At 39.4% G+C, this 14,797-nt stretch overlaps 1 protein-coding gene across 11 annotated transcripts in view; it reads left to right on the forward strand.

Annotated features, from left to right (window-relative positions):
* The window catches only part of JADE1 (jade family PHD finger 1), a 59,659-nt gene extending 52,281 nt beyond the window's left edge, over window positions 1-7,378 (forward strand). For all 11 annotated transcript variants that reach the window (XM_060654189.3, XM_060654194.3, XM_060654192.3 and 8 more), the window contains one exon: window positions 3,533-7,378. In XM_060654189.3, coding sequence (XP_060510172.1) covers window positions 3,533-4,443 — 911 coding nt within the window. In that variant the 3' untranslated portion in view covers window positions 4,444-7,378. The remainder of the gene's footprint in view (window positions 1-3,532) is intronic.
* The last annotated feature ends 7,419 nt before the right edge of the window (window positions 7,379-14,797 follow it).

A 14,797-nucleotide genomic window follows, 5' to 3' on the forward strand; every position in this document is an offset into this window, starting at 1 on the left:
GTAGGTCAAACAATAGTGCAGGGGTTTGTAAACCTTAACGTTCTGTTAAGGTAAAAAAATGTTTAATTTTCTTTTATTTATGCTATAGGAGAATCTGAATAGCACAGACTTTGATATTCAAAGAAAATCTTTTGGCATTTGAAGCATCATGGTAATAGGGAAAAGGGCTATGAATTTGACCTCAATTAGAGGTCGAATCCTAAATTCTCTCCTTATAGGCCAAATACAAGTAAGCCTAAGTTTTCAGAGGCTCCCCCATTTCCTCCTATGTAATATGAGGAAGGTATCTCGAGCTTCCTTCTGGGAGCTATTGTGACATGCAAGCAAAACAGCAACTTCTACGTTATATTGCAAAGCACTTGATAAATGTATAAAGTGTCATGGGGACACCTGTAAAGATTTATGGATTATCTAGCCTTCGGATCTATCTGTAACATATCATAAATAAGGTATCTTAAGACTGTGTTCTTAAGACACATATCCATGTTTAGATAACGTTCACAGTGTACTTTTTGGTGTAGGTGGAATTTTGAATATTTTTGAGATTCAGCATCAAGTGTTTACTTAATTTTTCTGGGCTAGGTCAAGTGAAAAGGGGAACTTGCTCAATTCTGGAGAGCACTTCAGTGACTTGGAGGTGGAGTGCAAAGTTGGCCAAGTCGCTGAACCTGCCTGGGACTCTTGATCTATAAAAGGGGCTTGGTTCAGAACCATGACCTCTAATGCGTCTTTGAGCGCTAACACTCTGTGAACGTGAGCCCTGCACAGCTGGCCTCGTAAGGGTTTCAGAGAAGGAGGTGTGTGGGGTGGGTCTGGCGGGTCTTCGGTGAGCTCTGTGGCCCTGCTCTGCCCTTGGGCCAGAGCATCAGTGTTCACAGTGCTCCCTTCATGTGGGAGCACTTCATGCAGGCACAGACGCTGGCTTTTCCTGTTTCTGTGGCTTTTAGTCTCTGTAGATGACTGACATGTAGAAACAACAAAGACATTGTTCTATCCTATTATATGGAAATCCGAATTCTGGTTTACCTAAAAGTAACCAGATGTATGGAACTAGAGGTAAATTGGGTCAGCTGAACAAAGAGAAAAAAAGCTTAGGGAGTTTTGAATGATATTCTTGAGGTGTTTCATAGTTAATACTAATGGCATTAACTTACTAATGTTAACCTGTTTTCTTCCTGAGAATAAATAGTTTTCAGATGTATCATTAACTAGAGTTTATAGTTGTGATTTAAAATGAGTTGAAGTAAGTTTTTCTAAGTAGGGTTCATAAGTGATTCAGATTCTTTCAAGTGAACTTCTTTTGTTCGTTATTCCTACTTGAATGCAAATAAATGGGACCTGTTTTATCCCTTGCCTTTGCATCCTCACACAAACAGCCCACATGGAAGGCTGTCTGGCGCCGATCGGCCAGTGTCCAGCCAGCAGAGGCCAAGCTGTCAGAGCTGCCATTGCACAGGGCCGTTAGTGCGGGTTGTACCTGTGGAGTTTTGCCATTGGAGGGCTTTCTGTGACTCTTGTTGAGGTATTATGTAATGAGTGATTGCCTATAAAAATAAGCTGTAAAGCGCATTTTCATCTGATTTCACTTAAGGGTCATTTTTCATGGATACTGCAGGCAGCTTTTTGCATTTCATGGCTGAGGTTTTTACTTGGGTAGGTGATTGAGATTCTTACCCAGGTTAGGAAGTATTTTGTGTAACAGGGCTGTAATGAGAACCTACTGTTGTTCCAGAGAAGGTAAACAAACCCTCCCATCCCTCTGAGATATGAACCATACTGAGTCTGATGGGTTGAAAGCAACATTAATCTAACTGCAGGATGCCACAGGGAATGAAGGGGAAACCTTCAGGATGCCTGTTTCTTTTCTTTTCCAGTTTTTAGATTTTCAGTTGTGTTCTTACTCATGCCCCAAGTGGATCTCATGTCTTATAAGATAGATGGTTTCAGGTGGAGGACAGCCATGACTTCTAAGTGTCAGTCACGGTCTGCGGTTTAGACTCTGGTGTGTGAATCTGAGAATGAGCAGGGCCGTTCTGTTGGATGAGAGTGTCCTCAGTGGAGACCGTGCTCATGGGAGGTCATGAGTCAGAGACTTTTCAGAGACCTGGATCCCCAGTAGATGGAAATCAGAATTTAGAAAATGTCAGTCCCTCTTACCTTGGTTTTCCCACAGTAGGCGACTGAGGAAAAGAAATGTGGTGTGAAGGGTGGCCCTAACAGTTAATTCTTGAGAAAGCACACATCTCTAGCCCAGCAGATTGTAAAACCCCTTCCCCTGTGACTGTCCATAGCAGGTTCATGTTTAGAGTTGCCATCTCTGTTGTTTACATGCAGGGTCCTTGTCTGCTGAGCAGTGAGGCCGCATGTAGGCTCCTGTCTGGCAGAGCCTTGTTTTCCTGGTGGTTTATCCTTTATGGGAGACAAAACATGAAATCGGCTCTTTATAGATGTCCTGGAGGCTCCTGCAGAAATGTGGTCCATGAACTCCAGTGTGTTAACAAATTCACTCAGTGTTTTTCACACTAAGGGTTCTAAGTCGTAAGTTGGTTGTGAGATGAATTCAGTGGGTCACCACCAGCATTAAAAGCAAGTGACATAGAATAGAAAATGTCAGAGTGCCATATCACATGGTGAAGGCTAATATGATTTCATGAAATGTAAACTTTACTGGGTTGCACTGTGAAATTTAGTTACTGCGATTTACATCAGAAATGAAAAACACCATTTTAACCTATCCTCACATTGGATGACAATTCAGTTTAATTCCACAAATGGGCTTTGCATATAATAGTAAACCTTTTTAAAAGACATTTACTATGTGTCAAGAATGATTTTAAACATTCCATTCTCATTTCATGTACTTACATGTATGTATCCTCACTATGGCCCTGTGAGGGTATATTTACTTTGGAGAAGGAAACTGTGGAGACCTGCTGCCTCCCCTTGTGGTGCTGTCTTGTAGGGAGGCAAGGCAGGTGACTAGCCAGGTGCAGGGGTAGGGGCAGTGCTTGACCACCAGATGGATTTGGCATGGATTCCTCTATGAAAGATCAGTTACTTTGAAGGAAAAAATTTTTTTTAATGTTTTATTTTCGAGAGAGAGAGAACATGAACGAGTGGGGGAGGGCAGAGAAAGAGGGAGACACAGAATCTGAAGCAGGCTCCGAGCTGTCAGCACAGAGCCCAATGCGGGGCTCCAACTCATGAACCGTGAGATCATGACCTGAGCCAAAGTCGATGCTCAACCAACTGAGCCCCCAGGTGCCCAGAAAATATTTTTCTTAGATGTTTCATTAAAAAGTTTGTGAGCTTCAGCTATTTTATAAAATAAGAGCATATTGAATGGAGTATGCAGATTCTCAAGGCAGGTAATATCTTTATATGAAAAACCAAAATTTTATAAATGGGGTGGTTGTATATTGTAGTGTTGGGTGGGAAGTTTGCATTAACAGGGCCATGCCACGGGTCTAGAATTTAATTGTTCTGGATCTGCCTCTGTAATTTTTCTTTCTCTGTGGTTATATGTTCATAGGTGTGCCTTCATCTTCCTGCTCCTCGTCCTCACTGGAAAACATGCTTTTGTTCAACAGTCCTTCTGTGGGCCCTGATGCTCCCAAGATAGAGGACTTGAAGTGGCATTCTGCGTTCTTCAGGAAGCAAATGGGTACTTCCTTGGTTCATTCGCTGAAAAAGCCCCATAAGCGAGATCCATTGCAGAACAGCACTGGGAGTGGAGGCAAAGCCCTGCTGAAGCAGCCAGACCTGTGTGGTAGAAGGGAGGGGATGGTGGTCCCAGAGAGCTTTTTGAGTTTTGAAAAGACCTTTGCAGAAGCGCGTCTCCTGTCAGCACAACAGAAAAATGGTGTGGTGGTGCCCGACCACGGGGACAGAAGAGACCATCGTTTCCATTGTGATCTCAGTAAGGGAGACTTAAAGGACAGACCTTGTAAACAGAGTCACAAGCCTCTCAGGTCCACAGACATGTCCCAGAGGCATCTGGACAGCACACGAGCTACCACCTCCCCTGGAGGGGGGCAGTCAGCACCCGGCACAAGGAAGGAGATAGTGCCCAAGTGCAACGGCTCCCTAATCAGAGTAAACTATAACCAGACTGCAGTCAAAGTGCCTACAACGCCTGCCAGCCCGGTGAAGAACTGGGGAGGATTCCGGATTCCAAAGAAGGGGGAACGGCAGCAGCAGGGAGAGGCCCATGAGGGGGCCTGCCACCAGCACTCAGACTACCCCTATCTGGGCCTAGGCAGAGTTCCAGCTAAGGAAAGGGCCAAAAACAAATTAAAATCTGACAATGAGAATGACGGGTATGTCCCTGATGTAGAGATGAGTGACTCAGAGAGTGAGGCATCAGAGAAGAAATGTATACACGCCAGCAGCACCATCAACAGGAGGACAGACATTATCAGGAGAAGCATCTTGGCCTCTTGATGAAACAGATGGTGTGGGAGCACCGCGGGCTTGTCACGGAGTTGCTAGACGGGAGCTCTGACGCAGGGGACACGCAGAAACCCATCACTCCTGAGCTACGCAAACACATTTACTTGCAAGTCAGATTGAATTTTTTTTTTCAGAGTCATTTATAAATCATTGTTGTGAGAAGTGTGTTATCTGCAACTTGTTGAGGAAACACAAGAGTAGATTGTAAGACACTGCTAAGACTAGAGGTTGAATTAAACACTAAAATAAGAATGAATGAAATAAGTCTTTAAAGAGGGCAAGGCTCACAGAAGCCTCCTGAGTTCTTACTGCCCTCTGTATCCTTCCCAAAGCACAAACTCTTGGTTACCTGAATATGCGGAATCAGATGCAGTTCTTGAGAAACCCTCACGTACCATTTATTAGCCCATAAAACTTACTTTCTAGGACTGTGGTAGAACTTGAAATCCTGTTTATACTTTGGCCCACAAGGCTGTTTTTGTTGCATTCTAGTTCTAGGCAGCAGCTCTGAAGCTTCAGTAACTCTAGGGAATTCAAGTGTAAATTATAATTGCAGATGGGAAAGAGAGAATTTTAACAAAGGTTGTTACTTGCAAATCTGAAGGGACAGGGTAGAGCTGCTGCAGCTTGGAGAGCTGGGGTAAATGTAGCTAGGTCCTATTGCCTGAAGCACTTGAATGCATTGTGGAAATGGGACTGGTGGAGAGTGAAGCCGTTAGAAAGTTCTATCTGTGAGAAAGGGCAGCTGGTTCCATGTTTTCAGTACCTTTGACCTTCCTCTTCCCTAACCACTGCCTTCTGGGCCAGCTTGGGATTTCCCTGGCCTTTGGCGATACCTGGCCGTCTGGCTTCCAACAATACTAATGGCTATTCAAGTTTAAGTGATGAACTTCCAGACTCTGGTGACATAACTGCCCAGAGCCAACCACTAGTGTGTATGTTGGGGAATCTGGGCTTCCAACCTGAACGGATTCCTTAAGGAAAAGGAAAAGAAAAAAAAAAAAAAAAAAGAAAAAAGAAAAAAAAAGGAAAAAAAAAAACAAAATAAGTTATATTTTAAAAACAATAGAAAGGCAATAAGTTGCGATAACCTCTTACCATTGACCAAGGTTATACGGGAAAGAGATTGAAGTGTAATAGGTTTCCTGGAGTCAGAGTTCTAAGCTCCAATTCGTAACTTGGACTTTCTAATTGCAAATGGCAATAACTAGTAAGTTATCAGCAATAATGAATTTAGCATTAAATTTGAGTACAATGTTCTGTTTTTGCACTCACTGCAGTGCATATGTATTAAGACAGTGGATAGTGTTAAGGTCCTGTTAATTTTCTTTGGAATTCAATGTAGTTGTGAATCAAACTTAAGAGAAGGAAAGTTTAAATAGCAATGAGATTTAGAATTATGGGCACTTGGAACAAGCCCAACTTCCCCTAAATTATCCTTAGTTTGTTAATATCAGTATTCAGATTCCTGATTCATTTATACATCTGTTTCCATGTGGCAGGGACATTCTGATACTTAATGAGTGATGCTTTGAGTTCTGTAGTTACCTTTCAAGTCTTCCAGGTGATTGTCAACAGCAAAAAAGGCTTATTGAATTCCATCTTGCTATGCAAGTTTTATCGGATGATCAAATAGTAGATCTGATGCATCCCCATTGTATGTATGACATTTTCAAACCAAGTCTTAACTTTTCAGATACATTTTAGTAGCTAATTCAGGGGAGGGGAAAGAATGACCCAGGTTTTTAGATTGACTATTTTTGAGCTACAGGGCTCATTTTGAAAGACTGCTCTCCAGATAAGCTGTTGCTACAGATATTAGGAGTTTCCTAATGGATCCAAGCTGTACATTCACTAGTAATTTAAAAATCAGATTTTTTTGCATATGAGCAGAAACCTTTTTGCTGGATATGGAAGAAGGTGGACACTTTTCACAGTTAACCTTTTGACCACAGCAACAGCTCTGGGTGAGAGTAGAATATATAGAGGGGTAATTTGTCAAGCCATAGAAAGAAAATCTAAATTTTAGTAAGTATATGACCTCTCACCATTTTAAGAGGTACCAGATTCATTTGCACTATTTAGGAATGCTAGTTTTGTGCAAAAATAATGCCTTACCTGTTTTTTCCCCACATTTAGGTTGAAAAGCTTTCAAAGTTCCAAGTTATGCTGAACCAAAAAAAAAACCAAAACAAAAAAATAAAGAAAAACCCACACAAAAACAAAACACAAAAAATAAAAAGCCCACACTTTTTATTCCTGCTTTGAAATGCAAATGGTATAGAGCACGGTTTCTCTGACAGTGTAATGATAGCTTTGTAAGTTAGTTCATGTCCTGCTGGGAACTCTGTATGAGGCGGCCATAGCAGCAGCCCACACACCCACCCACCCACTTGCACTCTATTAGTGTGGAACCATTTGCTCTTTTCTTTTCAGCTTTATCTTTCCTTGTGCATCCTGACCAAGAAATATCTTTGATTATGATCAATGTATTATGTCAAAATGTAGGCTAGTTAAACTTTTGTAAAGTTGCCTGGAATGTCATTTGTTAGGTTATAAACACAAAATCGAAATGAAGGGTTCTATGTGTTGTGTACAAATCTTAATTATTTTGAAATGGACGAACTTGTCATTACATTTGTAACCTTGTACAGAGGATTTTTCACTATGTGCCTAGCTTGGTGTCCATTCAGCTAAAATTGGAAAAAAAAAGGTGCATGAAGAGTTAAAAATCAGAAATTAAACAAAGTATATGTAGAGATGACTATTTTATATTACATGGCCCAATCCTGTATTTATTTCTACCCCCTTTTTGAAAGTATTTATAAAACTAGTTGAGGACAGCTGTATTTTTTTGTTGAACTATTTAGTAGAATTTGTGCCTTTTTGTCTGTATGTGAATAAATGCTGTACATTTTGCAATACATTCTTAAGTGTCTTTTGAAATCTGATTTTGCTAAATATTTAAAGGTGTGTATGAAACAGCAGTCCTGAATGGGTGGTGTACGTTTCCTGTCTCACAGTTTAGGAGTAAGAACCATAGCGGGCAACAAGATTATGGAAGAGCACAGGTCCACAGGGCTGCTGTTTGGCTCAACTCTGATGGTGAGACAATGAAAAATGATAATAGTTTGATTTTTGGCCTTTCTCACCTGGAGTTCTTTTCAGAATACAGTTTTTGATCTGAAAATAAACTGTTGGTGAAGCAACTCAGACTATAGGATCAGAGAGACCTGGGCTTACAGGCTGAACTGGAGCTAGACACGTGACCTCTGCCAAGTCACCTACCCTGCATAAGCCTCAATCTTCCCTTCTGTAAAAAAGGATAACATCCCACTACCTCTCCTGGGGTTATTGTGATATTTAAGGCAAGTGCATAAAAAGCATCTCATAAAGCATGCAGTAGGCATTTACTAAATGGTAGACTATAGTAAGAACAAGGCTTTGATTTCTCCAACATGTTACTTGGTGAGCCTTCTGAGGTAAAAAAAAAAAAAAAAAAAAAGTTATTTCTGAATGACAGGAAGACTTTAAGGTCCTTCAAGAATGATTTTTCAAAGAGTAGTTTCGTTAAATGCTTTCTTTTGATTGCAGAATTCTGGAACACTAGGACCAAGAAGAGCTACCCTCTGCATCCTACATAGAAGGTAGGTCCAAGATTACATACAGCATTAGGTATGGGCAGAACTGGGCCTAGACCCTAGTTCTCATTTCTGGTTTGGTGTTCTCCCCACCTGAAACAGTCTTTATTTAACCACTACATGCAGAAATCAGCATATAGATATACTTTCCTTCATACTGGGAACAGCAAAGCTGGTATGGGTTTATAGTCTGCATTCTCTTCTAGATTATGAGCCATGACAGGGTCGTGTCACTGTCCCTAATTTATAATTACTGTAAAATTTTGGCCATTTTTAAAAATGTGAATTGTTCATACATTTGGCTAAAAGCTTGTTTATTTCTTCTTGTTCCTCCTTAGTGACTATTTACTTCCATGTTGCTTGCTCTGAGTAAGACCCCAGAGAGAAATAACTGTGGTTCTTCCTGCAAGGTCTTAAAGTTGAATAACCACAATAGTTCCCCAGGGAAATTAAGTCCCCAGGAGCCAAAGGAAGGGCCTATCACTGGCAATTCTGTGATACATGATGGGAAATGTGGCACCAGGGACTTGTGCTTACGTTTTTACCCAGATCACTTAGAAAACAGATTCTACCTTTGAAACATCAGCCATCTGCAGCAAACTTTGCAGTTAACTTCAGGGTTGAAGTCTTCAGTGTGATTTCCTTTTAATGCTCAGAACTGCATTAGGTGATGTGTTCTAGTCTGGGGTAGAAGAGGTTCAATTGCCTGGTCATTGAAAAAGAGGAAAAAAGCAAACCTGTCATCTACTTCCTTGACTTCAACTATTCTCTTTGCTGCCGAGTTCGAGGTCTCTGCAATCCAACTCTTCCTGAGTTCCAATGGACTGCTTCCTGGGCATTTCCTCTTGGATTCATGCAGGCACTTGAGATTTTGGAATGCCTCCTTTTCCCTATCCTGCCTTAGAGAATGTCATCCAAGCCTGAAACCTGGGAGTCCTTTGTGAGTCCTTCCGTCAACTCCCACAGCCAAATGGTGATCCGGGTCACCAGATGCATACGCAGCAGTTATTTTTCACTTCTCTCAATCCCACCACCACCTGCCATATAGTTTAAGTCTCATCATTTCTTGCCCGGATTATTGCAGCAGCCTCTTAGCTGGTTTCCTTGACTCCAGTCTTGCTGAAATTAATCCCTTCCCCCAACTAGCTACAGCCTTGATAATGCCATTTACACAGTGGTAACCTGCAATAAAAACTGATGCTGTCATTCCACATAGCCTTCAGTGGACCCTTCAGACTTCTGCAGGTAATTACAAAGCATTTATCAAATGGCTGACACTGGTCTGTATTTTATGCATATTACTTTGCTCACAACATGTGAGGTAGGCACTATTATCTAATTGGCAGATGAGGAAACAGGGGCACAATTTGCTCAAGGTCAGTTGGTGGTAGAGCTGGGAGTTAATCCCAGCCAGACTACAACTCAGCTCCTTGGGCTCTACTGTCTCTCAGAATATAAAAATAGTTCACATCAAGTAGTTCGTGTGTTCTTGAGTTCACTGAGGATTATATATGTGAACTTTGGTTCAATGAGTTTCTATAAAGTAAAACTAATAATCTTGGCCTAAAACATTATGTTCATGTGCTGGATGAATACCTGCACATAACCTAATGGAGGACGAGCAACAGTAGGCTTGCGGTCAGTCAGTTCCTGAATCAAATGGAATTAGTTTTGTTTCATACGTGTACATTTATGTAACACAAACATATTTACAGGTAAAATCTATGCATATAGGATCAAAGAAAATAACATTGCCATCAGAAACTTAATTCTGTGTCCTAACACACTGCTTGGAAACTTAAAGAGAATTATTTAAAGTTACATAGTTTCTTGATGATGAACCTGGAATTAAGACTAATGTCTTAAGACTTTTCAAACTGATTCTATGCAAAACTTTGCAATCGGTAATTTTGTGATATAAAGTACAGTAAAATCTGGTTATTTTTTAGAAATAAGTCCTTGCTTCTCAGTCTTTTGGCAAAGATCAAATGCAGAAATGAATAAATCAAGCAATGCCAAATTAAATAGTGAAGTCATTCCTAATAGCAAAGTCATTCCTAATGGATCACTAGTGTATCCTGATATTCTCACTCTTCCTTGGCTTACATATGGCTGTTTGAAATAGTGTATTTATAATTATGGGCTAATTGTGGTTATTTTATCCACTAATCTGGCTGATGGTTCTAATTTCAGGATTATTACCAGTATGATACAATTTATGAAGCAAATTTTTTCTCTGGTGTTTCCCTTCCCCGCCACGTAGCAGCCTCAAAGGGCACTTTCCTTCTTTTCTTCCTAATTATGGCTCTGTTCCAACTTTACTGTTTGAATTGTTTGAGCTTCTCTTTTTCGTATTAAATCTCTGTGATCGTATCTTTGCTTCAACTATTCCCAAGTACTTACTCAAAGTGAGTAAATACCTTTCAAACATCACGCTTTAAAATACCATGCTTAGGGCGCCTGGGTGGCTTAGTCGGTTAAGCAACCACATCTTGATTTCAGCTCAGGTCATGATCTCACAGTTTTGTGAGTTCGAGCCCCTCATCTGGCTGTATGCCCACTACTTGGGATTCTCTCCCTGCTCTTTGCCCCTCCCACACACACTGTATCTCTCTCAAATAAACTTAAAATCCCATGCTCTTGTTTTGACACAGGAAGGCATGCAAGTCTGTATCAATCACTTTATAACTGCTAAACAATTTAACATTTAAGAGTTTTTGGTAGCAACTTGGTAGACATGACACTTTTTTGGGGGTGAAATTGTTACCACTCATTACATCTGGAAACCTTCAAGAGATTGTCAGATTACGTGCATTACATAGAAAATTTCTTAGGAAAAGCACCTTCATATCTGGTGGGATTTTGTAATTTTTTCAAAACTTGAAACTGGCTAAAAAAAGTCCAGTAACTTTGGTGGAAAACAGATAGAGATCTAAGCAAGGGAAGTTATATAATTAGTGGGCTAGCTACCTCTTTTGAAGGTTTTCATTTTTCTTTAATGGGTGATAACCATTTCACCAAAAAAAGTATATCTACCAAAAAGGCTTAAATATGTTAAATTGTTTAGCAATTGTAAAGTGGTTGATGTCATACTGTATGACTTCCTGTGTCAAAACAAGCATGATATTTTAAAATGTGATGTTTGAAAGGCATTTACTCACTCTGAGTACTTAGGACTAGTTGAAGCAAGTTACTTAACTTTTATGATACCTTTGGAAAGGGAGTAATACCTAACTAGCAAGTCTGTTGAATTATATAAGGTAATAAATGCAAAATGCCAGCACAATGTCTTACATATGATAGGTGCTCAATAAATAGACATTATTCATACAGAGCAGCATGATTATTGTAGATCCAGGGAAAGATTCCCCAATGTATTCTTTCGGTTATTTGTAGAAACAAAACTTTTCTCATTCTCTTTTATCCCCCTACCGTTTATATGAAAGGAGGTGCTAGTATCACATTTTTAATATTTACAAATGTAAGTGCAAACAGACTTTGTATACATATTTTGCTCTGATTTTATTCTTTGAAAATAGGATGAAAATATTGAACGAAAAGTTCCATGATGCCATATTAAAGGCTTCAAGGGTTTTAAATGAACATTAAAAAAAATAGTGATTACTAGGCAGCTACATGGATTTACTAGAAAGAAATCTATCGGAATAAACTTTCTTCTTGGATAGATTACTAGATGAGGTCTGGGAAGTATGACAGTTGTAGCATAAACAAACTTTCTCTGGACAGAAGAGTGGGTATTTCTTGATGTTTTTGTGATGGTGAAGAAGCAGCAAACAGGCCAGATTAAAAATGGGCTGAATAACCAGGCCCCATGATCCTGATTAATTATACATTATGGGAGCTGGGAGCTGGTGTGTTCTAAGAGACCAACTGCACTCACATCTGTCTAGTTCTTTTTTTTTTTTTTTTTCATGACTTTCATGAAAATATGGGTGGTATGTTTACCAAACCTATAGATGGCATCATCGTAAAAAAGTTGTCATGGGTGCAAGAAACATAGCACTAAAAATAAAGCAGACATGGTCCCTATGCTTACAAGTAAACTGGATGACAGAATTGGAGCTAAAACGACCTCAGCACACTGTCATGACATAATAAAATTTAAAAGGGATGAACGACCAGTCTGGCTTCTGGAGCAAAGATTTAGCTCAGCAACGAAACCTTTGGAAAAGACGCGAAGATTTTAGTTAACAATATGCTCAACATTTCCAACACTGAAATTCAAATTCCAAAAAAGCTAACATGATTTTAAGTGGCATTAATGGAAGTACACATTGTAGAATAATTTTTTTCTCATTCTAAATACTAATGAGAAATTACATGTACATATCCAAGAATCACTAACTATAATAACTCTCAAAGCATGTTTCCATAAAAGACCATGTCAGACTATTGTGGGGGCTGGGAAAAGGGGAAGCGTATGTGGTTTGAACCACATCCGTCCCCTGGAGGTTCTAATACATGTTTTTCCCCCACACTTAGGTAGGTATCACTTACGCTTCTCCCACCTCTCTCTGTCATGATTCAGAACAAGGGAGTAGTTTTTTTACACCTTGAATATAATTTTTGGTTCTGGGCATAAGACTGATAAATCCCAAGCATGCCTGGTGTAAAAAGTAGGTGCTCAATAAATATTTACTGAATGAATGAAGAAGCATATGTGATAATCAGAGCACTTTCAGAGACCAGTGGGTGGCTGGCAAAAGGACTCAAAACCAACTCCTCTGAGGAAATGGGGATGTTTACTTACGTGCAGGCAGAACATGAAGATTATTTTCAAAAGGCTGAAGACCTGCCACTTGTAAGATGGTTTAGACTTACTCTGTTGCACAAGGTAGAACTAAGGCAGGAAGACACATTAAGGTAAGGTAAGGAAGGTCAGACTAATGGTCAGACTGTTGGAAAGTAGACTGGCCCATCTCAAGGGAGAGTACCCCCACCCCCTCCAGCCCCAGTGCATTTAGACAGAGGTGCAGGGTAACAGCACTAATCTGTTCTCTAAAAATAAAGCAGTGAACTTTAAGAATGTATATTTAGAAAGAAACTAGAGAAAATACAAAGTTAGCTCCATAATGTTATTCTCACATGCTTACATTCCAATATACTTGAATGGAAGAAATGAGAGTGGTGTTAGAGCTAGTACATGGGGGTGTCTACCGGGATGTGGGGCACATGTGCATGTTTTGTGGTGAACCCTTGGGCTACAAAACCACTTACTCAGTGTAGATTGTTTTCTCGGTAGCTGGGTGGGTGCCAGTGTTGTAAAAAAAAAAATACCTTAAAGATGCCTTCCCATCCTATGTTTTTTTTTTAAGTATATACATATTTGTTTAGTTTCTATATAAATACTAAGAATGTTAACACTGCTCCAAAGGCACATATTTGTACATGTTTTAAGGGCTGGTGAGGGACAGATTTCATACATCACAGTGGGGTATTTCAGTGTCTCTCCCCTCACTGTGCACATATCTATATGTATATATACATTTTTAAATAAACTAAGAAAACCTAATCATTATTTTTGATTAAAATGTTTGTAAAAAAGCCCATTACAGATTTGCTATTCTGGAAAAACCGATGAAATACATTATGGTTAAAGAACAGAATTTATACTAAAATGTTTAAAGTATTTTTTCATTCTTCCTTGATTTGTCTGCGAGTTGGCTTGGCAGACTGTGTAGCTATGAAATATTCATATTTGCTGAATAAACGAATGGCTGAATTGTTGCTAATGTTCTCCCATATTTGGGGTAGTTACAGTGCTCATACCAGAGGAGAAATTAGAAGATTGTTGGCTGCCCCAATTTGCATATTTGTATACAAAAGGAAGAAGAGGTAATCATATCTCTTTCTTCCTCAGGGAGACACAAATAAAGAAATATGAATAAATAAAATGAACTAGCTGTGTTGTCCTTAATTTCAGATTTACATCATTTCTTTTCACTCTTTCCTATTCATTTCCCCTATCGCCTAAAATACAGTTCACAGAAAAATGATAATGTCTCTGTAAATGAAGGCAAGACTGACTGACCAATATGAGAAATGTCAAAAATTCCACTACATTTTTACATTGAAATCATTAGCTAACAAACTTTTCTGAAAGAAAAATAACCACGCATGTTCAGTTCTGTTGGTAAACCTAGCTTAAGTCTGTTCGAATTCAGCAGAGGTAAGAAAGGCCTATTGTCTGACTAGTAGCCTAAGCTTTACTTGGAGAATATCTAAGTATTCAAGGAGATCAACTGGAGAGAGGGTTATCGATTTTAAAAGGTAAAGAGTAGGTGCCCATGGCCAAAGTTTGGAGAAAGTGCTTACACTGAAAGATTTACCTTGAGGAAATGAGTCTGGGAAGTTCGATTTTCTTTTTGAGAAAGGATGATAATCAGATTCCATTTGTCTATAATGTTCATTTCTGAAGTGCTTCCTCCTACAGTCTCATCTTTCTTGTATAATTCTAACATCTTCTCTAATTAAAAGTTTTTAAGAATAAATTTTATATTCTATAAACATGAATATGAACATAACTCTTAACATGGAAATTACTCTGTGAGTGACATAGGAAGGAATTCACATTAGAGAATCAAATGAAAAATTCCTAGAAAATGAAAATAAGCTAAGTGCCTAATTATCATTTAACTATCATACTTGTACTATTTCATATCGCCACCGAATTTGACACTAGC

This window comes from Panthera onca, chromosome B1 (genome assembly GCF_046562875.1).
Source record: "Panthera onca isolate mPanOnc1 chromosome B1, mPanOnc1 haplotype 2, whole genome shotgun sequence".
Classification (NCBI taxonomy): domain Eukaryota; kingdom Metazoa; phylum Chordata; class Mammalia; order Carnivora; family Felidae; genus Panthera; species Panthera onca.